Source organism: Haliotis rubra, unplaced genomic scaffold (assembly GCF_003918875.1).
Source record: "Haliotis rubra isolate DU_JTF1 unplaced genomic scaffold, ASM391887v1 Scf129, whole genome shotgun sequence".
NCBI lineage: Eukaryota > Metazoa > Mollusca > Gastropoda > Lepetellida > Haliotidae > Haliotis > Haliotis rubra.
The window spans coordinates 35,031-59,114 of record NW_025765214.1 but is presented as its reverse complement, the minus strand read 5'-3'; the positions used below and the strand labels follow the sequence as shown (position 1 = coordinate 59,114).

The 24,084-nt window shown below is 41.9% G+C and overlaps 1 protein-coding gene across 1 annotated transcript; it reads right to left on the bottom strand.

Annotated features, from left to right (window-relative positions):
* On the bottom strand, positions 1-24,084 carry LOC124266909 (deubiquitinase MYSM1-like). The gene is given in 17 exon segments (XM_046701749.1): positions 1-841; positions 1,466-1,629; positions 2,805-2,937; positions 3,703-3,830; positions 5,777-5,963; positions 6,369-6,479; positions 6,617-6,694; positions 12,050-12,159; positions 13,197-13,327; positions 13,963-14,146; positions 14,881-15,499; positions 15,502-15,984; positions 17,158-17,256; positions 18,370-18,508; positions 18,961-19,031; positions 21,868-21,961; positions 24,012-24,084. Coding segments are annotated over 17 exon segments (3,039 nt in total). The 5' UTR covers positions 24,065-24,084; the 3' UTR covers positions 1-586.

The following is a 24,084-nucleotide window of genomic DNA, read 5'->3' as shown; positions in this document are numbered from 1 at the left end:
CAAACTTAGTTTGGTCCTGATGAATTTTTACTAGCCAGGGACCACAGGACCAGCATAAATTTCTCACACTGAGCTTGGTTTTAGGCTGTTTTCGGCATTTTGTCCAAGTATACCAAGGCCACGGACACCAGAAACGGGTTCAATACACTGTCCCCATCTAAGGAACAGAATGATGAGGACTATTTTTATGGACATACAACTTCTTTATTCTGTATAGGCGACGTATGACTTCTTTGATTGGCATTCTAGAAGTTGGGTAGATGAAGGATGAGGACTATTTTTATGGAACAGAACCTGGGCCTTTAGCATGATGAGCAAACACTGCAACTATTCAGATATCCCACTGACTTTTAACAATGGAAACACAGTTTTCTCTTCAGATGAAAATATTGTAAGAAAAAAAGAATAACTGTAACCATGATAACAATAATTCTTAAACAATAGATTCATTCTACATCATTGTATAAGTACCACGCTGACTGCAAACAATTTCAAACCTATCAAAAACAAAATCACATCTCTCAAAACACATAGTTTGAAGCAAGCAAACATTCTGTTGATTAAACTTTGCGAGGCTTAGCCTTGGTCATGTGTCAATCAGTGGCAGTTGAGGATTAGCAGGAACAAAGGTATCGAGATCTTCGTCGTCGATGTGGATGTCTGGCACGGAGTGTTCGTCGAAGTCCCCGAGCGTGGTGTGGTCCTGCAGGGTATATTTGGAGTCCATGGAGCAGAGTTTGAGGAATGTATCTTCCAGCAGTTGTATCACCGAGTCATACCGGGCGTCGTGGTCCTCGCTGTCACTCGGGGGAAGCAGATGGTGACGAACAGACTGGACCATCTGCATGAAGAAAAATAGTTTAGATCTTACAATAATGTAGATACCATTATATTAACTAAGGGAGTGAGAATGTTGAGTTTATTGCTGCCAAGCATTTGTAGTGCTGACAGGCAAACAAGCACAGTCACTTCTATTTGAGTATGAGTTGAATTGCTGCTGTAAACAGTTTCACCATTGTAACACATAATTTTAGACTGATGGTACATCAGCTCAGAGTGAGAGTGGGCTGGTGAGTGGTATTTATGCTGCTTTGAACTGTATTACAGTTATAACACATTGTGTCATCAAGTGAATTTCACTGAATTTCATAGTCAGATCAGAAAGGTTCACCTCACATGACTATGGAAGTGTCTTCAGATTTTCAGGCAGTGAGATATCACATTGAAGAATGAGATCTGACTTGACTGAGATTGGCAAACAACTATGGTGCTGACAGATCAACAATATAATAATCAGGATAAACCTGATATGGAAACCTTCACCCTGCACATCGGAGACATTTTGAACATTGAAATTTCATAGTCTATGTCCCACATTTTACAAGCATTTGTACACAGGAAATATTCTATCCATAAGTGGAAGTGAGAACGTCAGGTTCAACAACACTTCAAACTGTGTACCAACCTTAGTGAGACAGGAAATGCCAAGAGCTACCCGGAACTGTCTGGACAAGTACACCCTGTTCACATTGGAGGAGTACTTGTCCGCTAGAGCTATGAGAGGCTCGACGAGGTCCCCATCAGTACAGCTGTCAAACGTCATGCTGTAGTCAAACTCATAGGGCAGGTCTGCAACACACACAACATCTGTCATTGGTTTTTAATGATTTTTGTTCATTTTGTTTCATTTCATAGATACATGTACAGTTGTTATACTTTTTGGAAAAATATGTTATTATTAAAGACCAAAATTTGTACAAAATGTTCAATATTAAACACAGTACTGCATTTTGTAAAATTGTCATTTAATCCAAAAGTTCAAAAACAAATTCTTGTAAAATTGTGTGGACTAGGTACTGTCCATATCATAACTGTAAGACCTAATGAAAACAAGAGTCATCAGAAGATGGCAAATCCCCCTGGCCCCTACATGTATATTTGAAAGAACAAATCATCTGAGAGTCACTTAAAGTTCAGCTTGAATTTTCTAGACTAAGTCCAAATCGTTTCCATGGAAATCATGAAAAATAAAAATGCCCAAAATCTGCAAATAGCAAAAGGCACCACTTCAAGATGTGTTGGACATATATCTGCCAAGTTTTGTAGAGAGTTATTGAACAGTTTTCGAGTTGTGCTCTGGAAACAAAGCCCACCCCTCCCTTTTGAGACTAAGTCCAACACGTTTCCATGGTAAACCGAGAAAAAGAAAAATGACAAAAACCTGTATATATCAAAAGGCACCACTTTAGGTTCTGTTTGATAAATCTACCAAGTTTTGTTGAAAGACACTGAAAGATTTTTGAGTTATGCTCCAGAAACAAAATGATTACGGACGGACGGACGAGGTGTCGACTATAACCCCCCGCATTACATGCTGGGGGGGGATAACAATGCTTCACACTGTTTTAATTTTCTGCATCAGTAGCCTGTCTACTTCAGTCACTTGACTTTTAGATAGCATTACATTTATTCATAACAATTCACATTCACATACTCAACAAAATAAACTAAATGGCATCTGTAAATAACAACAACAAAACAGAGCCTGATAAACCTGACTACCAAATACCACTGACTCTTTCAACAAGCACATGTTGCTGAAGATCAATTCTATTCAGGATCTTCAGTGGAGTGACAATAATGATCAGATCACCAGTTTCAGTAAGTCTACCTTTGACCTGAAGACATGATTGTCTATTGCTGGAAAGACCAAGAAAATGTTAAAAAATTAACTTTTTTAGGATTAAAAAAGAATTTCATAGCATTCATGCGTTATTTCCATACAGCCATAGAGATATACTCACTGCAGTGGTATTCTGGAGACATTTCACTCCCAATGGTGAGACACTGGACCTCCGATATCACCCCTGGGTTCAGTTTGTTGTATGGGCTCACAATCACTCCAACAAAATGGCTGCCACCTTTGGCAAACCAGTCCTAAAAGACAAAATTCAAAACTGACAAAATCCATTGGCAACTTTGTTTGTGCATAAGAGAACGTGTAAGATGACACACTAAGAGCTTGGTGGCTCTTATGACAAGCATGATATACTGTGAGGGATCCTAGTCTCTCAAGCACGAGTGAGAGAACTGTGTTCTCAACAATTTACCAAGAAAACTGAAACCAAGTAACTGCTTGGATGCTAGATGCATGGTACATTTCCATTTATATCTTAAGAATATATTGTCACAAATTCGAAGGACTGTTGATCGAAACATATCATTTAAAACCAACTGTTATTTTCTGGACATTATTTCTTTAATTATTAATAAAGTCTCGTCTGTATGCATCATAATAATAAATCCCAATCCAGGCCTGCCATAGGATACCTGAGTGCTTTAGATGTGGATGAATCTCCAGATTTAAGAATATCTAAGGAAAAATACAACTAGAGCGGTGTGAGTGAGTGAGTGAGTTTAATTTTACACCGCACTCAGCAATATTCCAGCTTTATGGCGGTGTTCTGTAAATAATCGAGTCTGGACCAAACAATCCAGTGATCAACAGCATGAGCATCGATCTGCGTAATTGGGAATCGATGACATATGTCAACCAAGCCAGCGAGCCTGACCACCCGATCCCGTTAGTCACCTCTTACGACAAGCATGGGTTACTGAAGGTTCATTCTAACCAGGACCTTCACGGGTACTACTAGAGCGGACCTCCTTTGAGTTGAACAAATGCAAACACTAGATCCCCACCTGAAACTTGAGCTGTGTTTCAATATCCCTGACAGAAGGGTTGGGGGCAAATGTGGGATGTGAATGATACCATCCCACAACAATCAGGCCTGCCGCCGAGATCTGCTCACTTGCTTGTGTCTGGGAGACTGGAGAGAAACAAACAGATGTACATACACTCACTGGGCCAGAGTAGCTGTCATCAAAGAACATTAATTGACAACTGAAGATCAACAAATATTGTGATACTAGGCAATAAAGAAACTGTGCATACAAAAATTTAAAATCTAAATTTATCAAACCTGTGTAGACACATAAGGATTTAAACTCAGAGATTAGTGACATGTATCCAACATGCATGCACGTGCCACGTTCCGTGGACGCCAGTGGGTTCGTTCCTGAGACGTGCAATACGTTGTTGCACATGCATTCCGGGAAAGAGAAACAGAGCAAATGAATGCCACACAATACTGTCACTTTGGAAAGCTCAACCCCTGCCCTTTGCGATCGCTCAAAAATTAAACGGCTATTGAAACGCGATAGCATGCCAAGGCTCACGCCTGCACAACGCCATGAGGCCATTGGGATGGTCCGTGGGGAATGTCTCAACGACAAGTGGCTGCACATTTCCACTGCCACTGGAACACCATTTCTGCACTGGTGAGACGCTACCAGAACACAAATGACGCCATCGATCGCCACGCTCTGGACGCCCACGCGGTAACAACGCCAAGACAGGACAGATGGATAAGGGTGACCCATCTTCGCCACAGGTTTCAGACTGCAGTGATGACTGCCCGAACCATCCCAGGACTTCGCCGTATCCACCCCAACACAGTTCGACAACGCTTACGCCATCACGGATCAGACCACGACGCCCCGCCATAATGGCCTATCCTGACACAACGCCATCGACAAGCTCGCCGAATGTGGTGCCAAATCATGTCCGCAGACCCTTGTTTTGGTGGAGAAATGTTGTTTTTACAGATGAGTCCAGGTTTAACATTTCCTATAGTGATGGACGCCAAACGCCTATAGACGCGCTGGGAGAACGCTATGCACAGGCCTGTGTCTTGAGAGGAATCGCTTTTGGTGGTGGTTCCGTTGATGATTTGGGGTGGAATAACAGCACGCCAAAGAACTCCTTTGGTGATTGTTCAGGGCAACTTAACTGGTGTGGGCTACAGGGATCAGATTCTTCGACCTGTGGCAATTCCTTTTCTGCAACGCCATGGCCCTGGGTTAACATTCCAACAGGACAATGCCCGCCCCTCATACGGCAAGGGTTGCTATGGATTTCTTGCAACACCACAACGCTGACTTACTGCCTTGGCCTGCAAATTCACCGGATCTCTCCCCGATAGAGCATGTTTGGGACGAGATGGATCGACGCCTACGCCGCCTTCCTCATCCGCCAGATAACGCCCTTGACCTTGCAACAGAACTTGAGAGAATCTGGCATGACATCCCACAAGCCTTCCTTGCACGCTTGATAGGCTCTATGCGCCGTCGATGCACTGCTGTTCTCAATGCCGATGGTGGACATACCCGCTATTGAGCTTGTGACATGGTCGTTTGACCCCTGTCCCGCTTGTGGACTCGTGGACGTCATTGTGATTGACTTTTCAATTGAAATTCTCCCGACTTGTTATGGTCTCATGATCCCACCATTAAAGTTTATATGTACCTTTGACATTGTTATCGTACTTATCAACTGGGATAATATTTTGACAATGCACAGTTTCTTTATGTGACTAGTATATATCAGTATGTGTAAAAACCAAAAAATATGAAAGCAAAGTAAAATATGTAAAAACCCAAATCAGTTACTCCTGCTACTATTATTATTAAATCATTTTGATAAGTAGCCTCTGTAAAGACTCTAGGTTGTAATACGTCCACTGTTACTATATTTGTTGTTTTAAGAAGTAATGAAATAAACCGTGTGGACAAGTTCAGTGAGTTTGATGATTGTGCGACGTACCTACATTTAACACATTTGTATATTGTGGTTCTATTTAAAGTGTCTCAGACAGGGTTTCATCCCAGTGGTACTTTATGTTGGGCCAGCATACTACAGCCCTCATGGACTCACCTGGGTCCATCTCGCACTGTATCCCCGTACTGAGACTGTTGCAGGGCACGGCCATCCTGATGTCCAGCACCCCCAGGTCACCGTGGTACTGACCACCCAGCATCCCAATCACCTCCGTCTTGGATATGTGTGCATGGACGTCCATAACTGCCACTGCTGTGTTGGTCATGGACACTTTGAATGGGGCCTGTTTGAAAGAGTGAGTGAGTTGAGTTTTTACTCCGCTTTTAGCAATATTCCAGCAATATCTCAGTGGGGACACCAGAAATGGGTTTCACACATTGTACCCATGTGGGGAATCGAACCCGGTTCTCGGCGTGACGAGCGAATGCTTAACCACTAGGCTACCCCACCGCCCCCTTGTTTGAAAGAAGAAACGTCAGGATATGGAACATGTAGAACAGATTAAACATACAACAAAACATTACCCTGTTGTCAGTGACAACAGATTACAGATAATTATACAAAGGGTATGGAAACTGTATTATGGTATAGGTCTCTAGAGGATTCAATCCATCTAAAAGGCTTTTCACCATCAAGGTCAAGGACAAATGACTCAAATGCTTATGATCTATGCCATCTGCAAACTTACTGGTCGATCTGCAGTGAAGGGTTGGCATGGTATCAGTTTGAAGGGATCATACGACACTTTCATCATCTTGGCAACCTTGACCTTCCTTTCTTCTCCAGGACCAGTCTTGTGCTGTAACAGAAGATACAATACAGACAAATATCCTGAACGTTAAAACATTCAATATATATTTGAGACAAAATACATCCAAAGTCCACACACAGTTCAGTTTTTAGCACTGCTTAGTCAGATTATCTGAGGTCACTTACTTCAATGGTTTTTCCTTCCAATTCTTTTTCATCCACCCAGTGACCAGATGAGTCTCGAATTCGTCTCTTCCTTGGTCTCTGTTTCCAATACAAGACCATATATTCAACATTTATTTACAAAATTCATACAAACCAGTAGAGGTTATGAATTCTTTGAAGAAAGTCCTCCTTGGGGTACATATAAGCATTAAAAGGTATTAAGATATTTACAAAACAAAAAACTCGTTTTGTCTTGTGAGACCACCCCTACAGGGCCCCACCTGACCCCCTACAGCCAAGAGCAGGTAATTCTGTCAGGCAACAACTAAACCCATGGTGGAGTGAAATCTACAACCGATAAGGAAAGAGAAAAAACACACTTACCGAGCCACCTGACTGCTGATGTCAATCAGGCGGGGGCGTGGCTAGGGCGGGAAATAGAGAGCCCAAGCTAATACATCAATTGGTTCAAATCAATTATGACATAAAACCCCACCCCCAACCATTTCAATGGAAAGGAATGTATGGGGACATGCCGAAACAACTCCTAACCCTAATATAGCCCGAACCAGCGAAGCGTGGCAAGAGGTATAAGGGTAGGGAAAGCATAAAAAACGCTTAAAAGTCGAGCCAATAAGTACTGCAAACTAATGCTCGAATGCACCCCTCCTGTTGGAAGAGGGCTTTGCCGGGACCTCGATAAAACCCAGAGAAATTATTAGCCTCGCTAAAAACTTTCTGAGGAAATCAAACGAGTACAAACGCCATGCATTGTACGAGTGAAAAGCAGGATAAAACACCCCCACCAAACGCTCTCAGCACGAGGAGGGAAAGTGTAAACCACCATCACCCAAAGTGCTGATTAACACAGACTCCCAAATACCAAAGTCTCGGGAAGAGGGAAAAAAACTGTTAGCGTACAAAAATCCCCTGAATAGCGTAAAGCGAACCCCAAACATGTGTTGGCTCACTATTACACTAACCTGGTCACATGACATGCGGCACGAATATAGGCATACCAAACAGTGACTCGTGGGGGGGTCGTACCCAATTCTGTCATAAGACGAGTTAATAGCATATGACTGGTTATAGCATTCAAAACCGGCCCCGCCCTCTCTTGCCTTCAGGTGAAGGGGACGTAAGGGACGTATGTACACCAAAACCTGACCCAACCCGAAAGGGTGGTAAGGCTTATACGATGTAGTGATATGAACCATATCGACATTGAACACAGAACCGATACCAATGACCAGTTACTAACTTGGTCAGGGTGGCAGGACACTCTCCGCTGGAGAGAACCTAAAGACCGAATCGAGCACGATCCTTAGAATGCGTGTCAAGTCGGTAATGGCGAATGAAGGCGTTCTGACAGTAACAGAACCGATCTCTTCATTGAGCAGTGCTGCTGGGTATTGCCAACAAAGCGGCATCTGCCCTACCAAGTCTGCCTTCAACCCCATCGGGGGAAGGTAAACCTTAGCATTGTAACCGAACAATTACGGAAACAAACCAACGAGATAAAGTCCGCTTGCTAGCAGACTCCCCAGTCTTCCCGCCACCAAACAGAACACATGGGTACCCGTATGGATCCCTTTCGTTCGTTTGTTATAGTCACTCCAACGGGTGAGCAATCGAAAGATCGGTCTCAGGTGTGATGGGCTGGGTAAGGGGTGGAAGTTTGATATGAGCAGACACGTGGAAAGCAATATTGAACTGAGTGTGGAAGGTATCCGGGAGGCGAATACGGACATGATCAGTATAAAAAACTGTCAGTGTCGGGTCAGTGGGTATCACATGGATGTACCCGACCCTTCTACCAGAGATCACCACCACAAGTAAAGACGTCTTCCACATCAACAAGTGAAGTGAGAGAGACGATATACTTGAAAAGTCAGGGCCAGACAGCCAATTGAGAATAATTGGCAATTTTAAGGTGGGCTGGGTCACTGCTGAGGCAGTCGAACCCTGTTCATGCCAGCTATGAAGTGCTGTACAAGAGGGTGCTGCCTAGGCAGAGCACCATCGAATGAGGTGTGCAACGTGGAAATAGCCATGGTGTACCCGGGAATGGTGGAGTCATAAGGCTCTCAACCAAAACAAGGTTATAGTAACTCCAATATCCGAACTAAATCCGCAGAACAGGGATTCTGAAATCCCCCTATCTGCACACCAGCGCGCCCCACCTATCAACACACTGAACGGGTGTCGAATCCCGCCTTGAAGCCAGAATTGTGTCTGCAACGGCTGCAGGAATTACGCGTGTCTGAAGGTTGGACCCGACAGAAGCCAAGCCACCCAGTCGAATCCCGGCATGCAGGATCGAACACCAACCTGACTGCTGTCAATTCCAGCACATTGATCCTACTCATCCACAACATCGCCTCAACCCGGGAGGGATGTATCTGGCTGGACTGAGAGCGACGGTGTCTCCATGGAGAGCCCCTTGGAGAGACGCCTGACGTCTGTCCATCTGACTTCGTGAGGTTGACAACTTCGTAAGAGTTACCAACACTGATTGTGCGGTTCCCAGACTGTTATTCTAAAACCCTGATTAGCCAGTCGCCTAGGTACGGGTGAGAACACCGGCATTGCGATCTGGCTATCTGGACTGAATAAACCTCAATTTGGTGAACACCCTTGGCGCCGTAATGTAGCCTAAGGGGAGCACACGAAACTGGCAGCACGTCCTGTCGAAGAAGAACCAAAGGTAAATCTTGAAATCAGGGTGCAATTGAACAAGGAGGTATGCGACCTCAAGATCGATTGACGTGCGTCAATTCCCTGTCTCGACAGATGAGATCACTGAGCACAATGTCTCCATCTTGAAGGACTGTACTTCTATTAACTTGTTCAGCTCTCAGATGAGAATGGGTCTGAACATTCCATTCTTAATGGCAACAAGGAGTCAAACCCCACATTTTCCTGACCATTGGAAACCACCTAGATGCTTGCCTTGCCCAGCAGAGACTGGATCTCGGCACTGAGTATTTTCGCTGTCTCGAGTTCAAAACACCTGGGAGTAGCCTGACAATGCAGGGTTCCCCTGGTGTACACGGGTAGACCTCGGTGCGTCGAGGTGATCTGTAGCTCCGTCACACTCAACAGCCTCTTGGCCAGGACGTCGATAGACCTGAGCTAACAGCGTCGGGGATCTGCTCCGTACCGGGCCCAAAGCCCAGGCCGGTGCTAGTCCGACCCCTGGTCCCGAGACCTGAGCTAACAGCGCCGGGGATCTGCTACGTACCGGGCCCGAAGCCCAGGCCGGTGCTAGTCCGACCCCTGGTCCCGAGACACATTGGAGTAGCCTGGCAATGCAGGGTTCCCCTGGTGTAGTCGGGTATACCTTGGAGTTTCGAGGTGATCGGCAGCTCAGGTGTGATGGAGCTACCAGCACCGGGGATCTGCGCCGTACCGGGGCCGAAGCCCGGGTCGGTGCTAGTCCCCAGGTTCAGAGAGTCCGAACCCCTATCCCGAGACAATGGGTGTAGCCTGGGAATGCAGGGTTCCCCTGGAGTACACGGGTAGACCTCTGAGCGTCGAGGTGATCGGCAGCTCGGTAGCTCCATCACACTCAACAGCCTCCTGGCCTGGACGTCGATAGACATCAGGCCAAGACCTGAGCTACCGGCGCCGGGGATCTGCGCTGTACCGGGGCCTTAGCCAGGGTCGGTGCTAATCCCCAGGTTCGGAGCGTTCCCGGAGCCTAGCTCGGGTCCGATCGTCTCCAGGAGGTCGGACCCTTCCCGGAGCCGGAGCTCGGGTCGGGACCTCCAACAAATGATGCGCCGGTGCAATCTCTACCCGTAGAACGGGTAGCAATCCACGTCTGAGATAAGAGTGTGCACCAATGATTTCCGCTGCTGCTATAAGTAAGAAATCAATCGTTAGTATAGCCACATTGTTTGTGGGGGAGGATTAGGCGGGGGGACGATAAAGGGATTTCCTTAGAAACCTTTCATCAAATATTATCCCCCGCCTGAAGCAGATTAGTGAAAAACATAACATCTGCGTGTCTGAAAGAATGCGCGTGAGGCGCAGAAACCCAGGCAAAAAACACAACCTTGGCCACTATGAGCCACGTTGTGTGTAAACATATAAAATGTGTATATGTGTAACATAACACACCATAACGTAACAGGAATATTGATGCAAGGGCGTTTATTATGAACATCCTTGATCGTAGTGAGCGTCCTCGGCTAAACACCAGAGGCACACCTTATGACCATCCTGTGGCTTTAGTGTGGCACAACGCACAGGGCTTAAACTGCAACAAACAGAACCACGCCAGTGTTACTAGCAGGAACTGTGAAGCAGCAAACATATAAACACAAGTAAATAGTAATAAATAAAAGGCACGTAGCATTTTTTTAAATGCTACGAGCTACAGCCATTTAAATATTAAACATACAATGCAAAGCAGAAAAAAGGCTAGCCACTCCTGCGTGTACATACTAGTGAGTAAAGTTGAGTGATACGAAACGAACACTCATTCAAAATTACTCAACAACGACTTACCACAAATTCGCTGATAAGAGAGAGAATTTAGGCAAGCCTACCATATAATATGCAAACATACTATATGAACTCCCTTCTACAAGCTACTAAGAACATATAGCAAGGAAACCACGATCACGCGGTGAGCCATTTTGCCTGCCACAAGGCTGGAAAACAAAGAAACCACGGCAAAGTTACAAACAAAAGATGAATGAGAATATCAACATATGACTGACTGACTGAGTTTAGTTTTACGCTGCTTTTAGCAATATTCCAGCAATATCACGGCGGGGGACATATGAAGTCCATCTAACGCCCGTGTGTAAAGAAAGGAACCATACATACAGATTGAGACTCTTTTACACTCATCGTATCGGTAGGAGAGCAAACTCGAAACGAACACCACGCACGTCTATTCAAAAGAAAGACAGCATGAAAAGTGAGGTACGAGGGAGACGGCAAGAGTTACCTGCTCTTGGCTGTAGGTGGCCCGGTGGGGCCCTGTAGGGGTGGTCTCACAAGACAAAACGAGTTTTGTGTTTTGTAAATATCTTATTGAAAAATATAGTTACAACTGTCGTAGGATTTAAAACGGACATTTTAATGCTTATATGTACCCCACGGAGGACTTCTGAAAAAGAATTACTTTTTGAATGTTATTTAACAAAATGGCAAACTTCATCAGGCGGTCAATCACATAATTATTTATTTATTTGTATGAATAAGCAAACTTAACACATAACAGACACCACTTGAAATTAGAACTGGACTTGGTTAGAATGTATCCTTATTTATTCAACATTAAAGCACAACAAAGACATGCCATATTCAGCAGATCTTAAATAAGACTTAGGATCAATGGAGACAATTAGTATCTCATTTCATAGTGTGAGCTGAGAGATAAATCAATACCCCATAACAGACATCATATAAGAGTGTTACATTCATTACACAACACACCATGGAGTCTAGTTTATCTGACGCAATAGCCATCCAGCCATCTCGTCCAGTATGTTTTAACTTGGTCCCACTCGGCTGTGTCTTGCCAGGATTGTTGTAGCATGCTTGTTCTGAAACCATTAGAAAGTTAAACATCATTTCCTATCCATTAACAATCAAGGTTTGTACAAGCAAGCACCATAGTCATTCTATGACTGATCATGTGTATCATGTTTATCATGTTTACAGCCAAAGACCACTAGATATAACCTGGAAGAAAATAGTAAAAAGGTGAATTTTTCTAGGGAGATTTTTCCAAAGCTAATCAAAAGAGCTTTCATTTGATATATTGAATAGAATTATCAATGGAAAAATAAACAATATCCTACCCTTTTCGAAAGTACTGGCGGACATCTTGCAAATGACAGCCATTTTGAAAATTGGTATGACTTTATGAAGGTTGCCCGAAATATTGAGCTAGCTACTATTTTTTTCTAGGTTGTTCTGATACTCTTGCCTGTTATAGTATACTGATGTCTTTTCAACTGGTCAACATTATAAACCATGTAGGACAAAGTAACTATTTAGTCGCAAAGAAAGATTACTGGCACTACCTTCTAAAATCATTCTTAAAAGGGCAACTGAAATGATTAATTTCGATTGAACTACCAGTTAGTGAGGGATGCTCGCTTATTGGAGCTGCACACTGAATACATCACATATGGTATATCGCAGAGGCCTGGTAATACTGAAGAAATAAGAGAAACAATCTCTGCCATCAGTGACACTCAGTAACTGAAGTCATGGCCCACTACTCACTGACTCTGGTCTTCTGATCAGCAAAAGGGACCCGTGAAGATCCGGGTTAGTATTGGTCTTCAGCAACCCATGCTTGTCATAAGAGGCAACCAATGGGATCGGGTGTTGGGGCTTGCTGACATGGTTGATGCATGTCATCTCATCCCAATTGCATAGATCAGTGCTCATGGATTGTCTGATCCAGACTTGATTATTTAAAGACCGCCACCATGTAGCTGGAATATTGCTGAGTGCGGTGTTAAACAACAAACCAACCAACCAGCAAAATGTCTGCAGAGACAACAGTTCTTTGCTCCACCCAAGATACCCACAAGCACATATGTCAAGATACTCATTCAAAGATTCCTACCACAGCCAAAGTTGATTGTGCCGGTACACTCAAGAAAGCAGTGTATCCTGCCTATACAGTTGACATCACCACAGTTCTTCAAGCCAGTCCGAACGGAAGTCTTATTAAGGAAGTTGGGTTTGCACTTTTTCCTGAAAGATGAAACAACTTAATCAGTGATATATATATATATTTGTATTTGAAGCAGGATCATCAGTGATTATGAGTGACTTAGGAATGAGCCAATTTGTTGGTTCATTTGTGTGGAACTGATGGTGAAGATGAGTTTGATTGAGTGAGTACTTTTGCTTTACAGTTGAACAGTACTTCAGTAATAACACAGAATTTCAGCTTGATGACAGCTGAGTGAGTGAGTGAGTGAGTGAGTGAGTGAGTGAGTGAGTGAGTGAGTGAGTGAGTGAGTGAGTGAGTGAGTGAGTGAGTGAGTGAGTGAGTGAGTGAGTGAGTGAGAGAGTGAGTGAGTGAGAGAAGAGGTCTAATGCCTCTTTTCAAATTATCCCAGTTATATCACAGCATGTTAATGTTTCAGATGTTTACTACGCTTACCACTTTGGTAAAACCACAATCACTGGTATGGTGCCATGAAAGCTGCGAGCCAAAATCAATCACCATAGGTTTCTAGTGTGCCCAAGATACGTCAAGTCTGCCAAGCAAACTGTGACATCCTAGAAATTGGCTATCATGCAATCAACTGTTTTTTAAATTAAGCATGAATATCAAGTGTCCTAAGTGAAAGTTAAAGATTAAAGGTCCCCAGATTATTTACCAGCAATCAATAATATGGTTCCTAATCTTCAAATATCTCTCAGGAGTTTTAGATTGTCGACCATCAAAGAATTCAGAGTGAATCTTCCTCTCTTCGTCTGTGATGTCATCAGGTTCTAATATCCTTTCCTCCTCCGGGATTGGAAATTCTATCACTTCTCCTGCCGATGTTGTGATACCATTGACTGAAACAGATGACCAGAGGTCACTGTCTGGTTCACAACATATGTCTGGCATGGTCAGTCAACAGACAAATGACAATTATCATGATAATCAAACTGCAAAAAACAATATATTTGTGCTCAGACACCATGTAAATTTGGTCTGGAAAACATGGGGGAACAGCTAAATATGTTAACATTTGTTTTAAAGAATGAAAAAACATTAAAAAGTGCATTAAGGATCACACTAACATGGATTTATCCTACTCATAACCGGCTCCTGTAATGACATATGGTTTGGTTGATGCGGCACAATATCATACTTTTGAATTTTGTAGAGAGGACGGAAAGACACAGTAGAGTTATCTCCCCTATTTGAACACACAACACTTAAGAGCTTAAGGTAAAACACACGGCTGTGATGTTTGTTGTTTAATGCCGCACTCAGCAATAATTAAGTTCTATGCGGCAGTCTGTAAATAATAGAGTTTGGACCAGAAAATCCAGTCGTGAACAGCATGAGCATCGATCTACTCAGTTGGGATACGATGACATGTGTCAACCAAGTCAGCGCGCCTGACCACCCGATCCCATTTGTCGCCTTTTACGACAAGCACGGGTTGCTGAAGACCAATTCTGACCTGGATTTTAAAAGGTCACAACTGTGAAGACTTCATTGGTTTATAATAAAGAAAACAAAACAATATCATGTTCTCATCACACTGAAATGAAAACAGTTAAATCTACATTCTACAAACCTATAACTTTCTCTTCAATTTTTGGCACATCCTGTAGAACATTCCCTTCTTCACAACTCTCACAATATTCCATGGGCGGTTCAGGCTGAATATATTCCCCTGTTCCACTAGCACTGACTTTGGCATCTTGCTTATTGTCAGTAAAACATTCACTGACACTCTCCACCATAGCACCTTCTAATTTCTCAGATCTCCCCTGAGTAACACTGTCTACATCAGCTGCAGCTACATCAGCATCAGTGTCTCCTTCATCAGACTGTTCACCATCGCCCAGCTCTGTTGGTGTAACATTAGCCGATCGTAGCAACTTCTCATACACAGAGCTAGGTGAAGCCGACCTTCCTAACAGTATAGGGTTGTCAATATCATCATCATCATTTTCAATATCAATATCCACATCTTCTTCTTCGTCAACTGAATTTGAGCTTAAGTTGCCAATTTCATCCGAAGAAGCGTCGGTTTCCTTCTGCAGAGCCTCATCTTTACCTTCAGGTTGTTGTACAACAGAAGCAAGAATGTCGGACTGAACAACTTCTGATCCATCAGCTGAGACTGTTGTGAGAGTCTGGAGATCACTTGCACTAAAATCACTCTCAACAACAGCAGCCAAAGTGTCCAGCCCGCGGAAGCGATATGGATCAGCGTCCCAACCGAGCTGTCAAAACCTAATTCCTTACTCCCAGACAAGAACCCTACCCCAGACAGATTAACACTGGGAGACAGTTCACTTGTGTCCACATTCCCTGTGTAGGAGCCACACTGTAGATCCTGCAGACCAGAAATACCAACAATTGTATTTGCAGATGGCAAAACACCATCAAGACCATTGCTTATGCCTTGGGCTGGGTCTATTTGAGAGTCTGCTTTGGTGGAATTTTGGCTTTTCTTCTTGTTTTTGGACTGCTTAGACAGAGAAGTCTTTCTGTTCTGATTAGCTGAACTAGAGAAGGATGTGACTGTGGGCTGGGCAGTTGTGACGGAAGCAAGGACATTTGCCAGAGGGTCAGCAGACTGGCTGAGGTGGGAGGTCAGTTGTGTTGAGCCAAGGGGAAGATCTCGAGACGTAGATGACACAACGGCAGAGGCAGCATCAGCCTTCTTGGCCTAAAACAGTCAGAAGAGTGTGACATGCAGAATCAGCAGAATAACAGGCAGAGTCAGCAGAATAATGTGCAGGGTCAGCAGAATAACACATTGCAATTATGTGAGCGTGAATGTTGTTATATGACACAGTCACCAGTACTTCAGCTCCAACTTGTCATCCTGTACATAAGTCAGCCAAGAAGACACAAACATGAGTGAGTGAGTGAGTCAATATGGATTTACGCCACTTTTATCAATATTCCAGCAATATCACAGTGGGGGACACCAAAAATGGGCTTCACATATTGTGCCCATGTGGGGAATCAAACCCGGGTCTTCGGCAAGACGAGCAAACGCTCTAACCACTAGGCTACCCCACCGTCCCCACAAACATGAGCTTAACAGCCGATTCTCATCACAGTTCCCCCGTACAACCTACATATGACTTGCTGAAGAACTGTCTGTGTTAAAATCTCCACAACCGTCAATAATGCAGCACCACACAGGTTCCAGGAATCAAGTAAGAAATTGTTGTGGATATAGTGCAGGGTCTGTTCCACAAAGTGACGTCAACGCTGTAGTGATCATAACTCCCAAACTTTATAAACACAGACTTTCAGTAGGTGTAGCTTTACAATTGCTTGGTGGGATATTGTCCCTAGTGCATTGTAGAAAACAACATTAAGGCTAAGACTGTTGTACATCTATGTTAAGGTGTAAGAGTTATGGGTAACTAAGCGCTAAGATCACTATTTTTCAATGGCATCCAGGACATTGTTATATTTGCTATATAAGTATTACAAGGGACTAAGGTTTTATTAATGTATACCAGAGTATTAATGTAAACAAACATGTATGCATTATTATTGAAACAGAGAAATCCCTATTAATTTTAAATAAAACTTGTATTAAAAGGCTAAACAATGATAGCCTAATCAGCAGTCTTTGTATCATCAGATTAATGATGATGACAACAACAGAATGATTATATATCAAATATGATTCATACACCATGCAAACCCAATGCAATACACTAAACAAAACAGTCAATACTAAGTAGAGGCTGATTATTCTGTTCATCAAGAACTTGTAAACTCAGCCCAAATTGCTGTTCTTTCTTGTCCAAATATGCTTTTGTCTTCTAAGGATATAATGGTATTTTGGGTTTCAGTAGATGACAGTACAGCAACATACTAGATTCTTGAAGTATTGCTGGGCATAGTTCTTCACTTGCAGGCTTGTCCGAGTGGGAATGATTTCAGAGATGCGAGTCCAACTTCTACCATACAAATCCTGGAAAACAAAACAAAATTGGGTTAGTTCCATGTTTTACCCACACAGACTCTTGGGTTGAAAATCTGTCACTGGCAATGTAACCTTTTATAAGGCCCCAATCATTTATCAGTGAGTGAGTTTAACTGCTCAGATCGTCTTCCCAAAGCAAGTGTGAGGTAAGGTGATATGGAGGAGTTTAACATCGTACTTAACGAATATTTCGCTTGTATGACGATGTGCATGTGTGTGTATGTGCGATTGCTTGTACTAGCCCAGACTCAAGCTGGCTTTTATAGTGCTAGATACCATGCCGCAGTTAAGTATGAATACGCCACTCAGACATGTTATACTGATTCCGAGGGACCAACAAGTACCATATTTTAACGTCTTTTGGGATGACGCGGCCGGAGATTGAACCCACAACCTTCCACTCTCCGGGCAGATGCTCTAACCACTACACCACAGAGGGGGTCCCCAAAGCAAGGGAGTTAACCCACTATAATTACTGTTGGATGAAACCCATATCAAAGATATTTCCACATGGTGCAGCCAAGGCATACAAATGTATGATACGGTTCAAGGTTTTCATCACATGGGAGCTTGTCATGGAAGTAACATGTAGTACACCTCCTAATACACTTTTATATCAGTGCTATTCCATTTAGACGGAACCCTTCGGTCATTGGGTCTTCAGCCTTAAGAACAATGCCCTTTGTTCTCGCAACTGTGCCTTCACATCTAGTGTACTGCCACGAGGCCTGTATCTCTTACATAGGCTTTTACATAATCATGATAATTATCATAGGTGTTGAAAACCGGAACATATCTAGCATCTTCATTTTAACGGCATGAAGAATAAGAACACTCTATATTAAGGAATCAAAGAATAAAGTGGGTCTCAATGACACTGTCCAAATCCCCTGGGGATAGGTCCACATAAGTCATAAAACAAAAATCATAAGGCATAAGACATAAATCAAAAGTCATAACCCAACACTCATGTCTTAAAACATAAAGCATAAGGCATAAGACATAAATCAAAAGGTATAACCCAAAAATCATGTCTTAAGACATAAATCATAAGGCATAAGACATAAATCATACATCATTAGACATAAGACATATTATTACCAGCCCACTGAGAAAAAGTTGTTTCTCTTCCTCATTCCAGGGACGTTTGGCGGAGTTCGACTTTGGTTTTGTCGGGCTGGAAGACGGAGACTTGTCAGATGAAACCATCTTTGACTTAGATCGGCCATTGAGGTATTGTCTTGGGAAGTGGTCAAGGAAAACTAGACAAAGAATTAATGCCTCAGAGTGGGGCTCTGTTAAACTGATAATAAGATTTAAAAAGAAAATAAACATATATATATGGAAAGCTGTGTATTTGTTTACAACTTTTATGTCCACTATGACCAAGTTTTGATCCTTCACAAAAAGCATGCGTTGTTCAGTACCACTTCCAGCCCACATCTTTAACCAATGTATAGATCGGTACTCATGTATCATTCTCTTCCCACAGAGGTTACTTGTCATATCTTCCTACGAACCTCTGTTCTAATACGCCATATTTCCGGTTCTCGTAAAATCCCTAGCGGCAAAAGATCATAACACGAATTACACCATGAAAGGGCCATTATTAGAACAGAGGTTACGTAGGAAGATATGACAGGAGTAACCTCTGTGGGAAGAGAATGCTCATGTATATGCACATAAGGATACTGTTCTTCCATTAGCATTCTTTCTATGGTGGCCTTTGACTTTTCATCCATGTAGCTGTCCATTGTCCATCCCTTGAACATGAAATGAGTGAGTGAATAAGTATGGTTATATGACAGTCTAATGCTTGAAGGGCATTTTGAAGTTGGGAGGTCACACAACAACGTATGGTATGGATTTACATTCACCTGATGAAGGGGCAAAAAGTAGCGCAGAAACGTTGTGTTGTAAATATTAAAGAAGTTGTAAATCCATACCATACGTTGTTGTATGACAGTCTAAGAAAACTTAGGCTCAGTATTATTTGTTACACTGCTTATACTGAGTCTAACAAACCCTAGTAGAAGGTCGCGTCAGCTAACATTTGAGTGACCTATGACCATCCAATCAAACACGAGACGGCCGAAAGGATTTAACCATTCAGCCAACAGCTACTATCTAGAGTTCTGCGGGACTTAAGGTTCCCTTTCAAAATCACCAATGACTAGTTTAATATTTTAATTCTTTCAGAATTCAATTTGAGTTTCTGTGTGAAGTGTTTTTGGATTTTCTCTTCCCCGGTCGCTGACACTGATCTCTCAACAAACGAAAATCGGCATAAACACAGATCTATATTTGACCTGCAGTATATACACTTAGAGGTTTCTGATGACATGTCACATAGTTACTATTGGCTTATATTTCTGCAAGATGACATCCTGGAATATTGACAAAAACGCTATTTTCAGCGACTGTTTACTCACTGTTGTGAATAATGGCTTCCTCAAGTGTATCACTCGGCATTGATCATACGGAAAACAGAATTCGGAATCGTTTCAGTACAAACATTTTCCAGGTAAAACTTCAAATGGTATGTGCGAATGTTAACTTTTTCGATTTCGAGTAAGCTGTGTTCTGATTTGTCAATTCAAAAGGTTAGTTGACACGACCTTCTACTAAGGTTTGTTAGACTCAGTATAGCAGTGTAACGAATAATAGTAATTAATACTGGGCCTAAGTTTACTTAGACTGGGTTACAGGACAGAAATGGGCTTCACACACATAGTACCCATATTGGACATCAAAGCTAGGTCTTCGGCGTGACAACTGAACACTTTAACCACTAGGCTACCTAACCGACCGAACATAAGCAGACAAGATAAGAGATAATCACATTGTATTTTCAGCAAGGAAAACATATGATACAAACCAACCTGAAGCTTGCTCATTGTCAATGTGTTATATATTATATTTAATTTCATATTTCGTCTCTGGTGTATTGGGTAAATATTTTATAATTAGTTTTGTTGTTATTTGTACGGTTTAACCTAAAGCCTTCCCAAAATCCATTCACAAGGGATGCTTCCCTTCAAAATCAACACACAAAAATTGTAGAAAACTAGGGAATGATTTGTGTCAGGTTATCTCCCCTGTTTCAAGAAATTTACAAAATATACTGATCATTCATTGTGTCTTGAGTGTAAAGATTTCTGCTGCAATGTCAAAGAAATTGAAGATGCCTTTTGACAAAGATATCATGGAAGTCGATGACATCACAGTGGTCTGCAAAACACTGTGAATACTGTGATACATGTTCTAATTGATATATCCAATGGAAATCAGTTTTGGATAATAAAAATACAATACAGAACAAACTTTATGGATAACAACTTCTTATATTCGTGAGTGCGACGTTTCCATACAGATTCTTGTACCGTTGTCAAGCTTGACAATCTGTATCGAAATGGTACAAGAATCTGTATCGAAACTTCACACTCACGAATAAAAGAAGTTGTTATCCATAAAATTTGTTCTATATTGTACTTCCCAACTTCTAAAATGCCACTCAAAGAAGATAATAAAAATAAACAGATCAATATGAGTTCTGTTGGATAAACACTTTATTTAAGAAGTTATATGGTTAGCATAATGAATAGTAGAAGTAAACATCATATGTCACCTATGTGTTGCTTATGGCTATGCAGTTACTTAATGGAGAGAATGTAGTGATACTGTTTTAAAAGACAAATTATGATGAGTCATACTAATAGCTTTTAGGTGAGGTGAAATGGGGTTTAATGTCTTACTTAAGAATATTCCCCTCATAAGACGATGTGCATGCATGTGTATGTGTGGCTGCTTGTACTAGCCCAGACTTAAGCTGGTTTTATAGTGCTTGCTCACTGAGATACCATGCCGCAGTGAAGCATGAATACCCCACTCAGACACATTATACTGATGCTGAGCCGACCAGTCCTTGTTAAACCCTTTAAACTCCCAGGCAGAGATATTTCAATGGTTTGGGTTTGATATTTTTGTTTCTTTTCTGGGACATTTTAGTGGCAGTTATTCAGATGATTTTTGTAGGCAACATTTGCATGTGTGAAAACAGAATGATTGCATGAAAAGGACCAACAAGTACCATATTTTACCGTCTTTTATTATGATGTGGCCGGAGATCGAACCAGCAGCCTCTCCCGAATAGTTTTTATAGAACTACACCATTTACACAAAATACCTAATAACAGGTGTTAGGAAAGTGCTACTTTGAAAAGCAGAAATATACATGACAACATTTACGCATTGTGCATGTTGAATAGAGTGAGTGAGTGAGTGAGTTTTAATAATCAGCAATATTCCAGCTATATGGTGGCGGTCTGTAAATAATCGGATCTGGACCAGACAATCCAGGGATCAACAGCATGAACATCGATCTACGCTATTGGGATACAATGACATGTGTCAACCCAGTCAGCGTGCCTGACTCTTGGTTGGCTCTTACGACAAGCATGGGTTACTGAAGATCAATTCTAACCTGGATCTTCACGGGTGCATGTTGAATAAAAGGAAATATGGAGAACTTACAGTCTCAAGTTAATGGAACAAAATATTCCCTGACATTATCCGACTAATTGCAAGACAACAGTTTACCTGCTCCAGCATCCATGGAGGGTTGGTAAACTCGGGAAGCAGGTTTGCACTCTTTGAGGGCAGTTCATTGGCATCATAGAATCCATCTTCAACTCTGAAAAAATGTTCAGTCAATTCAAAATCATTTTATCGATTTACAACACTCTTTTCAGTCATGGTAACTGACCAACCAATCTTTCAATAGTAATCAAAATGAGTAATCAGCACTGACCAGACCTACACAATCCTGCTATTCCAAGAAAACTTTATGGCAGTGGGTGAGTGAGTGAGTTTAGTTTTATGACGCTTTTAGTTTTAGCAATATTCCAGCAATATCACTGCGGGGGACACCAGAAATGGACTTCACACATTGTACCAGAGAGGCCAACCCTGAATCAAATGAAAGTGGAGTCATGCCTTGCTAAAAGCAATTCCCCAGCCCTGAAGGTGTGAGTTGGGGGTGAGCGTGAGAGCGTTTGTCGGTAGGGGTCTGGGGGACTTCCCCTATGGAAATGTTTAGATTTAGCCTGGAAATATGCAATCTCTGGGCATACTTAACCAGATAATTCTTAACTCAAATGAACAAATTACAAAACTTCTTTCAAACATTCTAAATTTATAAACATATTTGTATTTGTTGTACCCATGTAGGGAATCGAACCCAGGTCTTCTGCGTGACAGGTGAACGCTTTAACCACTGGGCTACCCCACCAACCCATATGGCAGTGCACACACAGTAACAATGTACCATTTGTTGGATAACAATATTAGTTAGTGAAGATGTGAATAGTGTGTGATAACATTTCAATCTTGTTATTAGTGAATTTTTTTCAAGTAATAGACATTTAAAAACCAACCATCTACTTGTCTGTTATCATGATCAGTTCTGCACCTTGACTATGACACAATCAGCAAGAATGGCAGACATAATTACTCGAAAAACCTGTTCAGGTTCTATATGGACTCCTTACTGGTACAAAACTGTTCAAATCAAATATTCTTTATCCATGCATAATGTCATTATGTCGGCGGTCTGTAAATAATCAAGTCAGGACCAGACAATTCAGTGATCAACAGCATGAGCATCAATCTACACAACTGGAATATGATGGTCAACATATGTCGACCATGTTAGTTACAACAAGCATGGGTTGCTCAAGATCCGTTCTAACCTGGATCCACGCAGATCCAGCAATGGGAATTGCTGTGTTGCCCATGGTTGATAGGACAGTTTTACTTTGCACAGCAGATGTTTTAAATATTTTGATTCTCGAGAACAGGTTATTCAGACATGAAAAGGTTTCAGCCTGACACTCCACCAGTTCTTAATTTTTCAGACCATGACGTCCCTATCAAATAGTAAAGTGATTTCAACCACATACATGTCAGCAGGAAATCTTTACATTTGGCCTCCTTTCAGACAGAGAAACAACAAAGAAACTTAAAGTTTGCAATGATGAATGATCATGATATTGTTTCATCAAGTAATGATGAAAATATTCATAACAATCATGAAAAGAAAGTCACACAAGAAATACTTTGACACAGTGGTTTAAAGTAACAACTTTATTAACAAACACTGATATGTGCGAAAGCATGTATTGTGATATGTATCAATATAAGAGTTCCATCGAGTTATTGATACAAAATCATATTTAAGCTTTAATAACACATGATAGAATAAAAATGGTTTAACATGATTTCCGAGTGTTAACAACTTCAAAAAACCGGTTTTAACAGACAGGGACGGTTATATTGGCTTAACAGACAGGGACTTGGCTTGTCGTCATCGTGTTATTATAATGATTACAGCAATAAACCCGTTTATAACGATTCTCACCAGTCATGTTTATTTACACTTTTACTGGTACCGTAGATCTACTCAAAAACCTAAGTCCGACGGGACATTTAGCGCAACGTCTAAGGTTTCATGGCGTTGGCCTGAAGAGTCATATTCAATCATGCACCATAACAGAAAACCTTAGAAATAAATCAGTCTTTTATCTGCATGATTTGTTGATTTAAAATATATTGATCTAAATTTGACAAGCGATTTCTTCAGCAGCTGTGTATATGATTTTATCACATCTTGCAAAATATCACACTTTCATGACGAAGCATTTATCTGTTTGTGTTTCACTCATTTCCCCATGATATTTACTTACTCCAGCTTAAAATCAAACTCCCCTTCGATGTCAATTTCTCCATCGTCCGCCATTTTGGATATAGTGCAGAAGA